Source organism: Podarcis melisellensis (genome assembly GCF_964234715.1).
Source record: "Podarcis melisellensis genome assembly, chromosome: 2".
NCBI lineage: Eukaryota > Metazoa > Chordata > Lepidosauria > Squamata > Lacertidae > Podarcis > Podarcis melisellensis.
Window position 1 is genome coordinate 22,818,060 of NC_138529.1, and position 13,763 is coordinate 22,831,822.

The 13,763-nt window shown below is 41.3% G+C and overlaps 1 protein-coding gene across 5 annotated transcripts in view; it reads left to right on the forward strand.

Moving 5' to 3' along the window:
• CEP112 (centrosomal protein 112) overlaps positions 1 to 13,763 on the forward strand; it is a 217,089-nt gene that overhangs the window by 134,204 nt on the left and 69,122 nt on the right. For all 5 annotated transcript variants that reach the window (XR_014165305.1, XM_081899606.1, XM_081899608.1 and 2 more), the window contains one exon: positions 13,078 to 13,308. Coding sequence is in view for 4 of the 5 variants with exons in the window: in XM_081899606.1 (XP_081755732.1) it covers positions 13,078 to 13,308 (231 nt within the window). In the remaining variant the exon portion in view is untranslated. The remainder of the gene's footprint in view (positions 1 to 13,077; positions 13,309 to 13,763) is intronic.

Genomic DNA, 13,763 nt, shown 5'->3' on the forward strand with positions numbered 1-13,763 from the left:
TGAGAGGAAAAGAAAGGACACTTGGCAGCTGGCCATTACATGTTTCTTGAGAACTGATACATTATACATAATTATTTTTGATATACAGCCTGTGGGAAAATATGAACAAAACTATCCTGTGATGGTAGAGGGCTGCTGTTTTTTTTGTTTTGTTTTTTTCTGCTGCAAACTAATGTGTAATCACTTTGTGCACACACACAAAATAGGGAGTACTAATCAACCATGTTAACTTTAATTATTAGCAGTGCTCAGAATTCTTGGCTTTAGTCAGAACACAAAAATTTGCTGTTAAAAATAGATATCAAACATTTCTGTGGTCAGTGACTTACAGCAACTGTTTGTTGTGCTGGCAAAATTGCAAGCTGAAATCAAAAATGGGGAACCCACAGCCCTCAATATGTGGGTGATCCCAACTCCTTTCATTCCTAGGCACTAGCATTGACAGTGGTCAGGGATGGTGGGAGTTGAAGCACAATGGCATCTGGAGAGCCAATACAGTGGTACCTCTGGTTGCAAATGGGATCCGTTCTGGAGCCCCGTTCGCATACTGAACAGAACGCAACCCGCGTCTGTGGTTGTGATTTGCTGCTTCTGTGCATGCGCGTGACGTCATTTTGAGCGTCTGCACATGCGCGAGCAGCGAAACCCGGAAGTAATGTGTTCTGTTACTTCCGGGTCTCCACGGAGCGTAACCTGAAAACGCTCAACCTGAAGCGACTTTAACCCGAGGTATGACTGTAATCAAAGCCACAACAAAGCATAAAATTCACTTCACAAAGATACATGGTTCAGCTCGTTTGTCTGAAACCACCTACATAAGCACAATAATGTGTTGAGCATGCACCAGAAACCTATTGTCTGTGCTACCTAAACTCAACAAGGAGGGAATTCCAAAGGGCATGTGCTACAACACTGATAGGCACTGCTCTGAATGAGCTTGGAGGGGAGTGACAACACAAGGAAAACCATGGCCAGATAACACATTGGCAGTCCATGCAGTTATACAGTGGTACCTCAGGTTACATACACTTCAGGTTACAGACTCAGCTAACCCAGAAATAGTGCTTCAGGTTAAGGGGGCCGCTAGGGGCGCATTGGAAGATGGCCGACAATACCATCTCTCTGACTCACACGAGGTAATTAAGAGGCTGATATGGGAGTATGCAGCCTCCCTTGTTACCCCAAGGGAATGGGGAACACTGCCTCGCCTGCGGTTGCCATAGATCACCCCCAAGTTCGAAAGAAGGGGGTGAAGGCATTAGGCGCACAGCACCCGTGTGGATCGGCTCTCCCTGAGGCTGTCTCTGATCACGCGGCCTGGTTGCAGGAGCAATTAGAGAGAAGCAAATGCACATATTTTGAGCGAAGAACGGGAGTTAAGACTGCTAACTGAAGTGACCTCTGTGAATTGAAGCAATCGGTTGGATTTAACAGGAAAACATAACAAGAAGAAGATACATCAAAGGGTCGGTATGTCCAAATGGGACGGAATGGAGGGGGAACTTTTCTTTTATCTTATGTGATTACCCAACAACCCTCCCCCCAAGAAGAACCGTTGCAATTACTGATTATAAGAGGGATGATTAAGAACTGTGTGGAAATGAATTACTAATCAAAGACATGGTTTGTGAAACATCAGGGAAGGAATGAAGAGCCTTTGGAATGACGCAGTCATAAAAAGAGACTTGTTTGATAAGCAGGCCTGGCTACTGGATTTACAATCGAGGGGGTGGTGACCATGGTATTGGAATGTGAGTTTGACCTGGCAGAACCCCCTAAGATTGAGGAGAGACTGTCAGACCTGTGAGGATTTAATGGGCAGACTTTAAGAATGTTTTGTTCGGAAGTGTGGAAATGGCATCTGTCTGTTTGTATATGGCTCTTGGAGGAACGGAAAACCCACACAGGATAAACAACATCTGTTTTCAACCCGCTTGTGGAGACTATCAGAGGTCACAAAGAAAGAAAGGAATATATGACAACAACAAGAAAATGAGGAAAACAATAAAGAGAAGATTGGATAGAACTGTGAATACTATTTGGACAGAACTGTAACATCAAAGCAGCAGCAAGAGAGATGTTTGGATCCCTTTCTGAGCTCGAAGCATGGGTACCCCCAACAAAAATTTAAAAATTTGGTTTTGTAATTTGGAACTAATGTGATTTGATTGGTTTGTTAATAAAAGTTATATTTTAAAAAATAGTGCTTCAGGTTAAGAACTTTGCTTCAGGATGAGAACAGAAATTGTGCTCTGGCGGTGCGGCGGCAGCAGGAGGCCCCATTAGCTAAAGTAATGCTTCAGGTTAAGAACAGTTTCAGGTTAAGAATGGACCTCTGGAACGAATGTGGGTTAAACCACAGAGCCTAGGACTTGCCGATCAGAAGGTCGGCGGTTCGAATCCCCGCGACAGGGTGAGCTCCCGTTGCTCGGTCCCTGCTCCTGCCAACCTAGCAGTTCGAAAGCACGTCATAGTTCAAGTAGATAAATAGGTACCGCACCAGTGGGAAGGTAAACGGCGTTTCTGTGCGCTGCTCTGGTTCGCCAGAAGCAGTTTAGTCATGCTGGCCACATGACCCGGAAGCTGTACGCCGGCTCCCTCGGCCAATAAAGCAAGATGAGCGCTGCAACCCCAGAGTCGGCCACGACTGGACCTAATGGTCAGGGGTCCCTTTACCTTTACCTTTTACCACTGTATCAGCAAAGGTGTTACAAGCTGTCGGTAGCTGCTGCATCCTGTATCAGCTGCAGCTTACAGACCTGTCTTGAAGGAGGTCCCACATAGAATGCACTGCAGTAATCCAGCCTTTGGGTTATCACTGTGGCCACGCCGTTCATGTCCAACAATGGCCAAATTTAGTAAAAGGAGTTACTAGCTATTAAGGCCATCTGCCTCACCCATGACAAAGGTAGGTTCAGGAGTACCCCCGCATTCACACTTTAAGATGGCAACTGGCCTATCTCCCAGACATTGAAACAGAAATCTTCATGCAAATATGTTAGTTATTTCAATTGTTTGTTTCGACAGCAAACCACCCTTTCTCAGTAATAATATATAGCTCCCGCCCGTGTCAAATGCTAAATTCTCTGCTTCCTCTGACCTCTATTACTCAGCTTTCTGCCTCTGCCACATCAGACAACAGTTTTTACTATACCATTTCCTTCTTCACTTTAATGAAATCAGAAGAGTGCTGCTCAGTCAGACCAGAGGTGCATCTTGTCTGGTATTCTGTTCCCACAGTGTCCAACCAGATGCCTATGGCAAGCCAACAAGCAAGACATTTGGGATTCCCACCAACTGGTATTCAGAAGCATACTCCCTCTGTTTCTGGGGGCCGTAGATAACCATCATATCTAGGTACCATTGATGGATTTATTCGCCACAAATTTGTCAAATCTCCTTGTGGCAATCACACAGGGTCCCCGGACGTTTGGCGGTCTATTAATCCCTGTGCTACCACTATGATCACTTCCCCGCTGCCACCAACCCGTTTCTCTCAGGTACACACTGAGTCCAGACAGTTGTTAACATTAAAACAAATAATCAAGTTTATTTTATAAGCATGAACAAGTTTATGGTTTCAGAAAATTTTTCTTGTCAGTTTTTTATCCTTAGTTTCTATATCAGCCTATATCTTCCTAATAACGTCTAACTGATTATCCCAACTGCCTACCTGACTCCTCCTAACAGTTTCTCTCACTCTCTCACATCAAAACTAGACCAACCCACAGGCTTATCCTCCCTCTTCCTTCTCCAACTTCCAACTGACTTCCCGACAACTCCAACTCAAACTCCTCCTCTTGGGTTCCCACTGGCCAATCACTTCACACTCATTTAACCCTTATACTCTGGTTTCTCTTCAGATCGTATAAATCATTTAACCCTTTCCTTATGACCCATCTAGGAGGGCAAACACCACACTCCTTTCAAAGCCTTCAAAGGTTGTGATAGTTGTAAAATGCAGTCAATTGGATTGTAATTTGCCTGTTTTAGAAGCTATAGGAGAATATTTTGTTATTATGTGGACATGAATAAACTTATGTACTGGCTTAATTATTTCATGGAAATCAATGGGCCTTGAAAAGTCCTCAGTTTTCACTGCATCATTTGCAGGAGTTTATTTATCTTAGTATACGAATTGCATTTATTTAAAATATTTTATATTCTACCTTTCATCAAACAATATTTGCAGGGTGATTTGTGATAATACAGCAATTAAATATATACCTCTAAATCCATAAAACTTGAAATGAAAGCAGCTGTTTTACAAGTTGAGGATGTGCCTCCAATAGATTCACAACAGATAGCAAAACAGATTTCAGCGTATGCAAAATTTCAAAGCTGTCACTTGTAATGTATCTTACAGCAGAGCTTTGACATTTGTAAGCAGATTACTGCTGTTAAAATTAATGGAGGACATATGCAAGTTAGCAACATAACACCTTACTCCTAGTAGACAATTTTTTAAAGGATCTGTCAGAGATGCTTGCAAAGGTGAAAGAAACTAGAAATACTGGGACAGCGTAAATGTCTAAGTATTTAACCTTCTATCAGTTGGATTTGTAAGCTACATTTTAAAGGGAAAATATGCAACTACATTTACCATCTAATCTTTCAACTTTTGACAACCTCAGTCAGAGTTATGATGGAGCTGATTTAGACTTTATAACATTAGACACAACTTCAAGAAGCACCAAGCAAATGTTAAAGTCAAATCCACAATTTCACTTGCCTGTGTGCTATATTTCATCTTCCTTTAATCTAAAAACCTTAAGCATTCTTGAGAGATCATAGTGCTGTTGACACATTAAATAATCCTCTGCCTAACATATTTTTTTTAATTATTTAAATGAAAATAAACTAGGGCATGATCTAGTCAAAGTATTCCTAGCAGGGATTCCATATGAACAGAGATATGAATCTCCAAACTCACAGTAGATGTGTGTCAGACACTTCCTTAGCATAAGAACCCACTTTTTGTGGGTATAAGTCTCCCCTTCACTTTTCATAGACTGAGAAAATCAGCAACTATTGTGTGTTACATTTGGCCTTCTTTTGCGTTGCAAGTCTGTATATAGACTTCTTAATGCATTGTATTTGACAAATAGCTTTTTATCTTCTTGCCAGTGGTGTTTGTGATAGAAGAAAGTGGAACCCAAATGTTTGTGTAACGAGATGCACTTGATTTCATCTTGCTCGGTGCCCACAGGAACCATACTATTCTAAGATACACTAGGCTGAGATCATTTAGGACTTTGAGAGGCAAACAGTTCAGCTCTTTGAATTGGGTTTGGAACCTAATTGGCAACCACTGCAGCTTATAGGGGAAGGACCCCAAAAGAGGAACACGAAGCCTGAACATTATTCTCAGAGGATGGCCATGTATGATGCTGCCTGACACATTTTGTAATACGTTTTCATTGCCTATGCCTCTTTAACATTTCCCAGGAATGTTTCAGCTCCAAAAGAGAGCACATTTATAATATTCATTTTGAGATTTCTACAGTCTGAGATGTGGATCCTGATGGCATCATGTTTGAAAAAAGCCCTAGAAAGATTGCTGGGCATTCCTATGGGAGAGGAACCAGGTTCTAACTTTACCAGTATCTCCTTAACATGAGGAGGTAGCCCTGCACTCCTTCTCTGACACTGAGGATGTAAGAAGGGAATTTTCACTCACCCCCTCCCTTGGGTGGGCGGGGTTGGTGACACCGCACGACCTCCTGGTACAGGTGAGCCGCCCACCTTTGTTCCAGGGAGCCATTGCCCTGCCCCCATCTCAGCAGGCCTATGGGCAGCCAGCTGGGGGTGGGGCAAGGGCCAGCATAAGGGGCCAATGCTCCTCAGCCCAGGCTCACTTGTTTTCCTTCCAGGTCCCTTCCACCCTTCAGACAGGGATAGCAAGAGCCCCACCAGAACCTATGCCTGAGCAATAGGGTGTGGTCCCTTTAACTCAGTATATATACTCTCAGATGAGGCAGCGCAAGGGACAACCCCTTAGCTACACAGCTATAACAGCTCACATTTTAGACATTTGCTGGCTAGAGCAATATTCATAGCTTGCTGCCCTGAGTTCTCCTGTAACCAGTCACCAATACTCCATAAGGAGCTGACCATGGTCCTGTTCTCCTGCAAGTAGCCTGTTTTGTTGCCAAATCGTGCCAATATTCTGCTAGGTGGTGCCTTACCCCAGGAATACGAAATAGTTTGTCCTGGCCTGCAAAAGAGAATACATTTGAGGCAGATTAGGAAAGTCCTCTTTGCCACAGCTCAGACTTGTCCATTGAGAAGTACTGATCAAAAACTATGTGCAGTCTGTCATCCTGATCTTTCAAGGGGTGTGACCCCTATCTAGACCAGATAATCTCACTAACATACTTCTATTTCATCTATATTCACTTTTAACTTATCTTCCAATATATTTTTAGTTTCACTACCAGCCCTGCAGAACAACTGAAGCTGACCTAGAAATTTAGTCTCATTCAGAAATATATGGACCACCAACTCAATTACCCTGTTTAATTTTGCATTGGAGAATGGCTCTAAATTACCATCATGATGATTTAATGATCGTTTTGCCAGAAAGAAACAGAAAATTGCCTTCCTTGGGGGTTGTGCCGAGCCCTCCCAAAGGTGTTTGCAATGCTCTAAACTCATGGTGCCAATTTATCCCAGCAAAATGTTCTAAGCCAGGATGGACAAAGAGCAAATTGACACTACTGTCAAGCATATTATATGTATACAGCAATGAAACTAATACAAGGAACCATAATCTGACTTTGAAGGCTCTTTTGGCTTGGCTTCAATTTGTTCTAGTCAGTTGGATGCAAATCACTTTAACTGCAAACCACTTCACAGAAATGTCAAAGTGGACAATGAGGATCAAACAACATGTTGTGTAAATAGGGTTTTTTTAAAATTTAGAACTGGCCATACATTTCATGTGTGTGTGTACAAAATCAAGTATAGGGGGATAAATCCACACAGATGTATGTATGTATGTATTTAGTATACTGTTCTTCATCCCTAAATGTCATAAAATACAAGATAAAATTACATAAAAATACAAGATAAAAAGCTTAAATTCCATAATAAAAGCAAGAACAAAAACCAAGAACCCCTCACCCCTCCCACAACACATTTAAAAGGGTATAGGATGATAATCATCCAAAGGCCTGGTTGAGGAGGAACCTTTTTGCCTGGTGCCTAAAGGTGTATAATGAAGGTACCAGCCAAACCTCCCTGGGGACAGCATCCCACAAAACAGGGGCCACTGCAGAAAAGACCCATTCTCATGTTACCACCCTCCAAACCTCTTGTGGAAGGGGCACACAAATAAAGGCCTTAACAAGTGTCATGTCTTTCTTTAGAAAAAGCAGCAGCTGGATAGTTGTGTGGATCCAAATTGGAACTGTTGCATGAGGGAATATTCTCCCAAGCTGCTATTTGCCCCTGAAGGAGTTCCTGTGTGACAGGGTGAGCTCCCGTTGCTCTGGCCCAGCTCCTGCCAACCTAGCAGTTTGAAAGCTTACCAGTGTGAGTAGATAAATAGGTACCACTGCGGCAGGAAGGTTAAACGGCATTTCTGTGTGCGCTGGCACTTGTCACGGTGTTCCATTGTGCCAGAAGAGGTTTTGTCATGCTGGCCACATGACCCAGAAAAGTTTTCTGCGGACGAACACCGGCACCCTCGGCCTGAAAGCGGAGATGATCACCACACCGCCTTTGACTGTACTTAACTGTTCAGGGGTCCTTTACGTTTACCTTTTATCTTTAAGGTACGTTAGATGGGGTCATAGAAACAGCCTATTGATTTAACCACAGAGTAACGTTGAGGGTCAACAAAGCGCCTTTTAATTAAGAACTTGAGGTATTACTGCGCACAAAACATATGGACACAACGAACATGAACCTTTTCGTGCAAACCATGGAGATAAACGTGATTTCAAGTTCATGTTGGTTTTATAATTACATGGGTGAATTTAGGCTGCAGTGGTTTTGAGAAGTCTGCCTTGCAAAAATGGAGATGTTTGGGGTTCTGCAAGGCACTTTAGAATCCAGGTGTGGATGTGGGAGAGGTCTCGGTGGCTGCTCCCAGGCTTTTGAAGTCCCTTCCTAGAGAAGCTAGACTGGCTTCCTCCTTGTTGTCCTTCCATTTCCAGGGCAGGTGATTTTTTGATTTTATTCTGTCAGGCTTTTAGAAATTTGACTGCTCTTAAGGACTCTTAATAGTGTTCCGTACTGTTTTTAATTACTATTATTCCTCTTATCTATATTTTGCATTGTTTTAATTCCATGCACAGTAATTTAAAAAAACAGCCTTCCATATGATTTTAGAATAAGGTTACCAGACGTCCCCATTTCCTGGGGACGGTCCCCGGATTTACAAATCTTTCCCCTGACAAAATCAATCTATTTAGTAGGAAGTTGAAAAGTATCTCCGGAGTCATTGGAAAAAAAAACTGGTAACCTTGTTTTAGATATGTGTGTTTTATCTGTATTAGTTTTAATTTTTGTGAGCTGCCTTAAGTCTCTGTTTGGGGGGAAAGGTGGGATATAAATAAGATTAAATAAATAAATAATGTTGATTAAGTGGGTGTGCATATGGCCATTTCTCAAATCTTGAAATGTTCCCATGGACCCCAAAAAGTTGGTGACCCTCAATCTGTGTTATCTGATGTGTAAGGCTCTCTGTCTTAGTGGTTCAAAAAAAAATTATTGCCATTTTTAATTTCCAGAGAGCATAGCTTTATGAAAATCAGATCACAGGCACATTCTTGTCAGTGTAAGCCTTTCTCACTCTACGCCTGGACTTTAAAGTGATAATCTTCTCACAATAATAGCCATTTATCTTCTCCCATTTTACATTTCCTCATTCAACTAAGAGTCATTTGCCGAGTTAATGTTCAGTTTTTGCTTTAGGCTGTAATGATTTTACAAAATACATTTTTATATTACTCATATTTCTGCTTTCATAGCACCAAAGAGCCAAGTCTAGAGGTCTTCTATCAACATGATGGCATGACTAGTTGCAGCAGGTTATTAGCCTGACGTGACTTTGGAAGTAGCATAGCTGCCCTATTGGTTAAAAACCCACCTTGCCTCACTGCAGTGCCCCAGTAGGCATTATCATACCATTCACCTCTACTGAAACAGAAATTATCTAGGCATCTGATGATATTTTGCTGTGACAGTGCAAGCCACTATTTGTGCTGTTACAACTGAAGAATTTATTATTATTAGGTTGACATTACTACCGTGTACTAATTCATTCCTTTCCCCCATCCCATAAACCTTCAAAGTGCAATTCCAACTTGCACTCCTCTAGAATGTCTAGGGCTTATGTACTGTTGACAAGTCTGAAGACCACAACCATAGTTGTCAAATACTGTGGAAGAAAACAAAACCTAATTTATTCAGATGCTACGGAATATAAATTTGGCTTGGCAGACATTTGGGAAAGAAGTACTTAGAGAAGAGCAGCGCAGAGATCATAAAGCGACAGCTGACACTGTAGGCTACTGAGAATGTGTTTTTAAAAGCAATCTTGTTATAGGGTTCCCTTCCAAATACTAGCTGTAGAATCTGAATACTAATAGGTAATTTCACTTTAATGGTACATAGTAAGCCTATTTCTCCTTTTGGCAATGCAAAATCTTGGTAGTATTTAAGACTTAAGAATCAATTCGAAACTGATTCCCTATATCCCTTTGGATAGCAGTGGCATTTATGTGGATGAAACTCTCTTATTACAAAACTGGGATTTACAGTTCAAAAACGTACATATTTTCTAGGTTGAAAACATATTTTGTATGCAGGCCCCTGTGAATTTCAGTGTTTGCTTTGCCATTAAGCACATTCTCATACATAAGCTGTTCGGTAAAAAATATTCTTGTTTAAAGCGGTGTATGCATAAAAATGAGGCAACTTATTATAAAGAAGAACATTTTTGCTTTACTGTTACAAAATGCAAATATTTGAGTGGAAAAAATCTGGGGGGAAACTACCAGAAATTATTCAATCACTAAAAGAACAATGGAGTAGCAATTCTTGTATGTATCACATTATCTTCATTCACTTTGTTCTCTCTTCCTTCTCAGACAAGCTGTTATCTTCTAAAGGAGCTCAACACATAATAGACGAAAGTTAGAAATAATTAGACAATATGCTATGCAAAGCTTAGTGGAATTTATAGATTTTGGGGAGGGGGGGCACATTTAGCAATTTAAGAAAAAAAGAAAGGAAGAAGGTTATCCAAACCCAGAAAACGCCATTATATGCTGAGGGAGAAGTTACAACCTGAATGGGAAAAACTAGATGAGACTACAGCAGTTCTATACACTTAAAACTGGATCTTCCCCAAGTGCAGAGAAAAACAGCAGGTTTTCAATCTAATTTTGAAGATAAAGGGGGGGGTGCAGCAAGGGGCATGGTATGTTCCCACCTAAGGTGATTTTCTTCTAGCTGATCTCCCTTTGGGTATTGAAACCCAGTTGGAGGGCAGACTTTGGGGAGATGCTGTTTTAAAGGATGTTTTAGTATTCCTCACTGTTTTGCTTTTTTAATAACACCACTGGCACCTGTTTTGTTTATAAGATTTCATACCCGTCCTTCACCCAGAGTGGCTGGGGAAACCCAAGCGGATGGCTGGGTTAATAATAATAATAATAATAATAATAATAATAATTAGAACAAAACCAGATATGAACCTGCTGCCATTACCATTACTTTTAACCCCTACAGTCCCTTAAGATCTGCCCCCAAAATATAATGTGTTGTTGAGTAGTTCTGTAATATTTGTGTAAAACCGACTATTCTTACAAATCGTTGACATTCCATTGAAATTTAGTTTTGCCATATTGAACGCAACACATTTAAAAATAGCACCTGCTATTTTGTCCTTGATTGTTGGTTGTTCTTGTCCTTGATTCTTGTCAACTACTACTCAATTGTTTGTTTGTTTGTTTGTTTGTTTGTTTGTTTGTTTGTTTGTTTTAATGGCAACTCAAGTGATAAGTGTTTTGACAAGTAAGCCACAGAAGGTTTAGAAACTTACATACCTGAAATGATTTAATAAAGTGAAACAACTTTTTTTCAGATTATTTGTGCTGTGCACTATGAAATACGTTAATTTCAATGGATAGCTATTTGCTGCTGCTGTTTACCTCTCATTTATGCGTCCTTGTGGTCCCCACTCCCCAACTGCCAAGTAACCACGTGGCTATAATGTTTGCTCCTTCTAGTCCACATTGCCAAGCTCTGTAAGCGAGGGAAGGTAAAAAGCTGCAATTATGTATGTGAATTGCATACTAAACCATTTCTTTTATCAATTGAATCTTGAGATATATTTGTTGTTATTGCTTAGTCATTTCCGACTCTTCGTGACCCCATGGACAAGAGCACGCCTGGCACTCCTGTCTTTCTTGAGATATATAGAGACCTCTTAATAGTAGCATAGTGTAGGGGGTCACGGGGACAGTTGTCCCGAGTGCAAAATTGTTAGGGGGCACAAAATTTCAGCACCCAATGATGCCTCAATACAGCTGTAAGCTTCCATTGCTGGGCTTGGTTGAAAACAGCTTCTCCATGCGAAGTGACCTCTCCAGGCAATTGAATGACTCTTCTTCTCTCTGTGGCTGCAATTTCCTGGGTGACGCAAACACCGTTAGGCAGTTGAATGCACATATTCCATCAGTTTCTATCCCTCACTCCCACCCTCTGCCCGGCCCTGGGCACTGGCAACCCACGCTACACCACTGCCTCTTAATGTATATTGAACCAAATGTGTTTTACGAACTACTTCTGATTGAGTGTTGATGGATATGATGATTCACACGAGTGAGTGCATGATTATAACTCTCCATCTGGAAGTTCTTCAGACTTGAATACAGTACCCTCAGTCAGCAGTTCACATTCTCATCCCAAAGCAGCCTTCCTTGCCCTAAATTCTACTGGGTAGGCTTGTTTTTGAGTCCAGATGTCACTGGTTAGTATGTGGGAGAGGGCCTTCTCTGTGGTTGTGTGTAGCTTTTGTAGCTCCCTACTCTGGGAGGTTAAAGTGCTCCCCACCCTACAGTTGCAGGCACTGTACTTGCTGGATTAAATAGACCTTTGCAACTGCCCCTGAATTTTTTAAAATTATTTTTATCTGTTGCACCTTTATCTTTTTTTTACTGTTTGGTTTTTATTGTTTTTTAACTGCAAATGCCATCAAATGGCAAGAAATACCGTATTTTTCCATCTATAAGACACCCCCATGTATAAGACGACCCCTATTTTTGGACATTATTTTTTAGGGGGAAAACCTAGTCTTATACATGGAAAAATACAGTAAATAAACAAATGCAACTGATATTTTTTTTAAAAAAAACTCTCTCCATTTCTCAGTACATGTGTGTTAATTTATTTTTAATTTGCAACAGGTGTGACTAGATACTATTTATAAACAAGTTCATGAGTTTATGATATGCAGTATTTGTGCAATCCAAAGGCACAGATCCTTTTGTTGTTGTTTTTGGAGGCCTCAAAGTTGCTAACATTTGCTATAAGTCGTTATGAGGTATAAAAATAAGAATTATTTTCTAGTAAGTGATTTTCAACTTTGCATTTTCCAGTTTTCCCTCGACTGTCTCAAGAGTAGGCCCACAGTCTACAATCTTGAGCATGCTTTTTCCTTGGAAATAAGTCCCACTGAAATAAATGCAACTTTTTCCCTAGTGAAATGCATGGATCAGGATGCGAGAGAATCTTGTTTCCTGATTTCGTGAAATATTACGGAATATTATGCTTGTAGCAAACCTCCTTTTAATTCACGGCTTTATGGATTACAGTCTTGAATAGGGAGCTTTAATGTGAGCACAAAACATGTCTGCATTGTGTGCCAGACTTTATATGTTGGATGCATTTTAACAGCACGTATACATACCTTCATACACTCTCACTTCCCCATAATTTAGGGAAATGCTTTCACACCTATGATGTGGTAGTTCTCTACTCAAAATGGTCATCTCATGTGTTTGTTTTTAGTAGAAAAACTAAACATAAAAAGTAACTTCTACTATCATTACTATTTTAAAGATCATCTCTGATATGGAAGCCCAGATCCACACACTGCGAGAAGAGCTCATTCAAGTGAATACACAGAGAAAACAGCAGCTAGTTGAACTTAGCCTTCTTAGAGAAGAAGAAAAACAAAAAACTCTTCGGGATCATGAGACTGCCATGAACAAGCTGAAAGTTGAGTCAGAAAAGATGATTCTAGATCTGCAAAAGTCTAATGCCACAGAAATGGAGATGGCACTTGAAAAGGTAAGCACAAAACCAGTACCTGACTTTCCCATTTCTAGGAAAATGACTGTGAAACTTGCTTCCTCCCTCCCTCTCTTGCTGTGGTCAAGGGAAGTAGACAAGGGAATAGGTCAGAGGTTTTCAACCTTTCTCAGTCCATGGCTGCCTGGAACTACATTTTTTCTGCCGCTCCCCGTGGCCAAACGTGCTCTGAGCCTCAGAAAACCCATTATGTCACCCCTTGCCTCCAGAGCCATCCCTTTTCAAATACCCTCCCTTGTGGAGTTTTCCCTCAGGCTCCTCTCCTCCCCCCTCTTCTTGGCAGTTGCCCCAGGTCTCTAAGCCACCCACCCCACCCCAAAGAGAGGTGTCTCTTCATGCAACCCCACCAGGGGTCTGGGAAGAGGATGCCCCCAGCCCTAGCAGCCTGATGGGGACAGAGACACAAGAGGGCATCAGAGGAGGGAGAGAAGGAA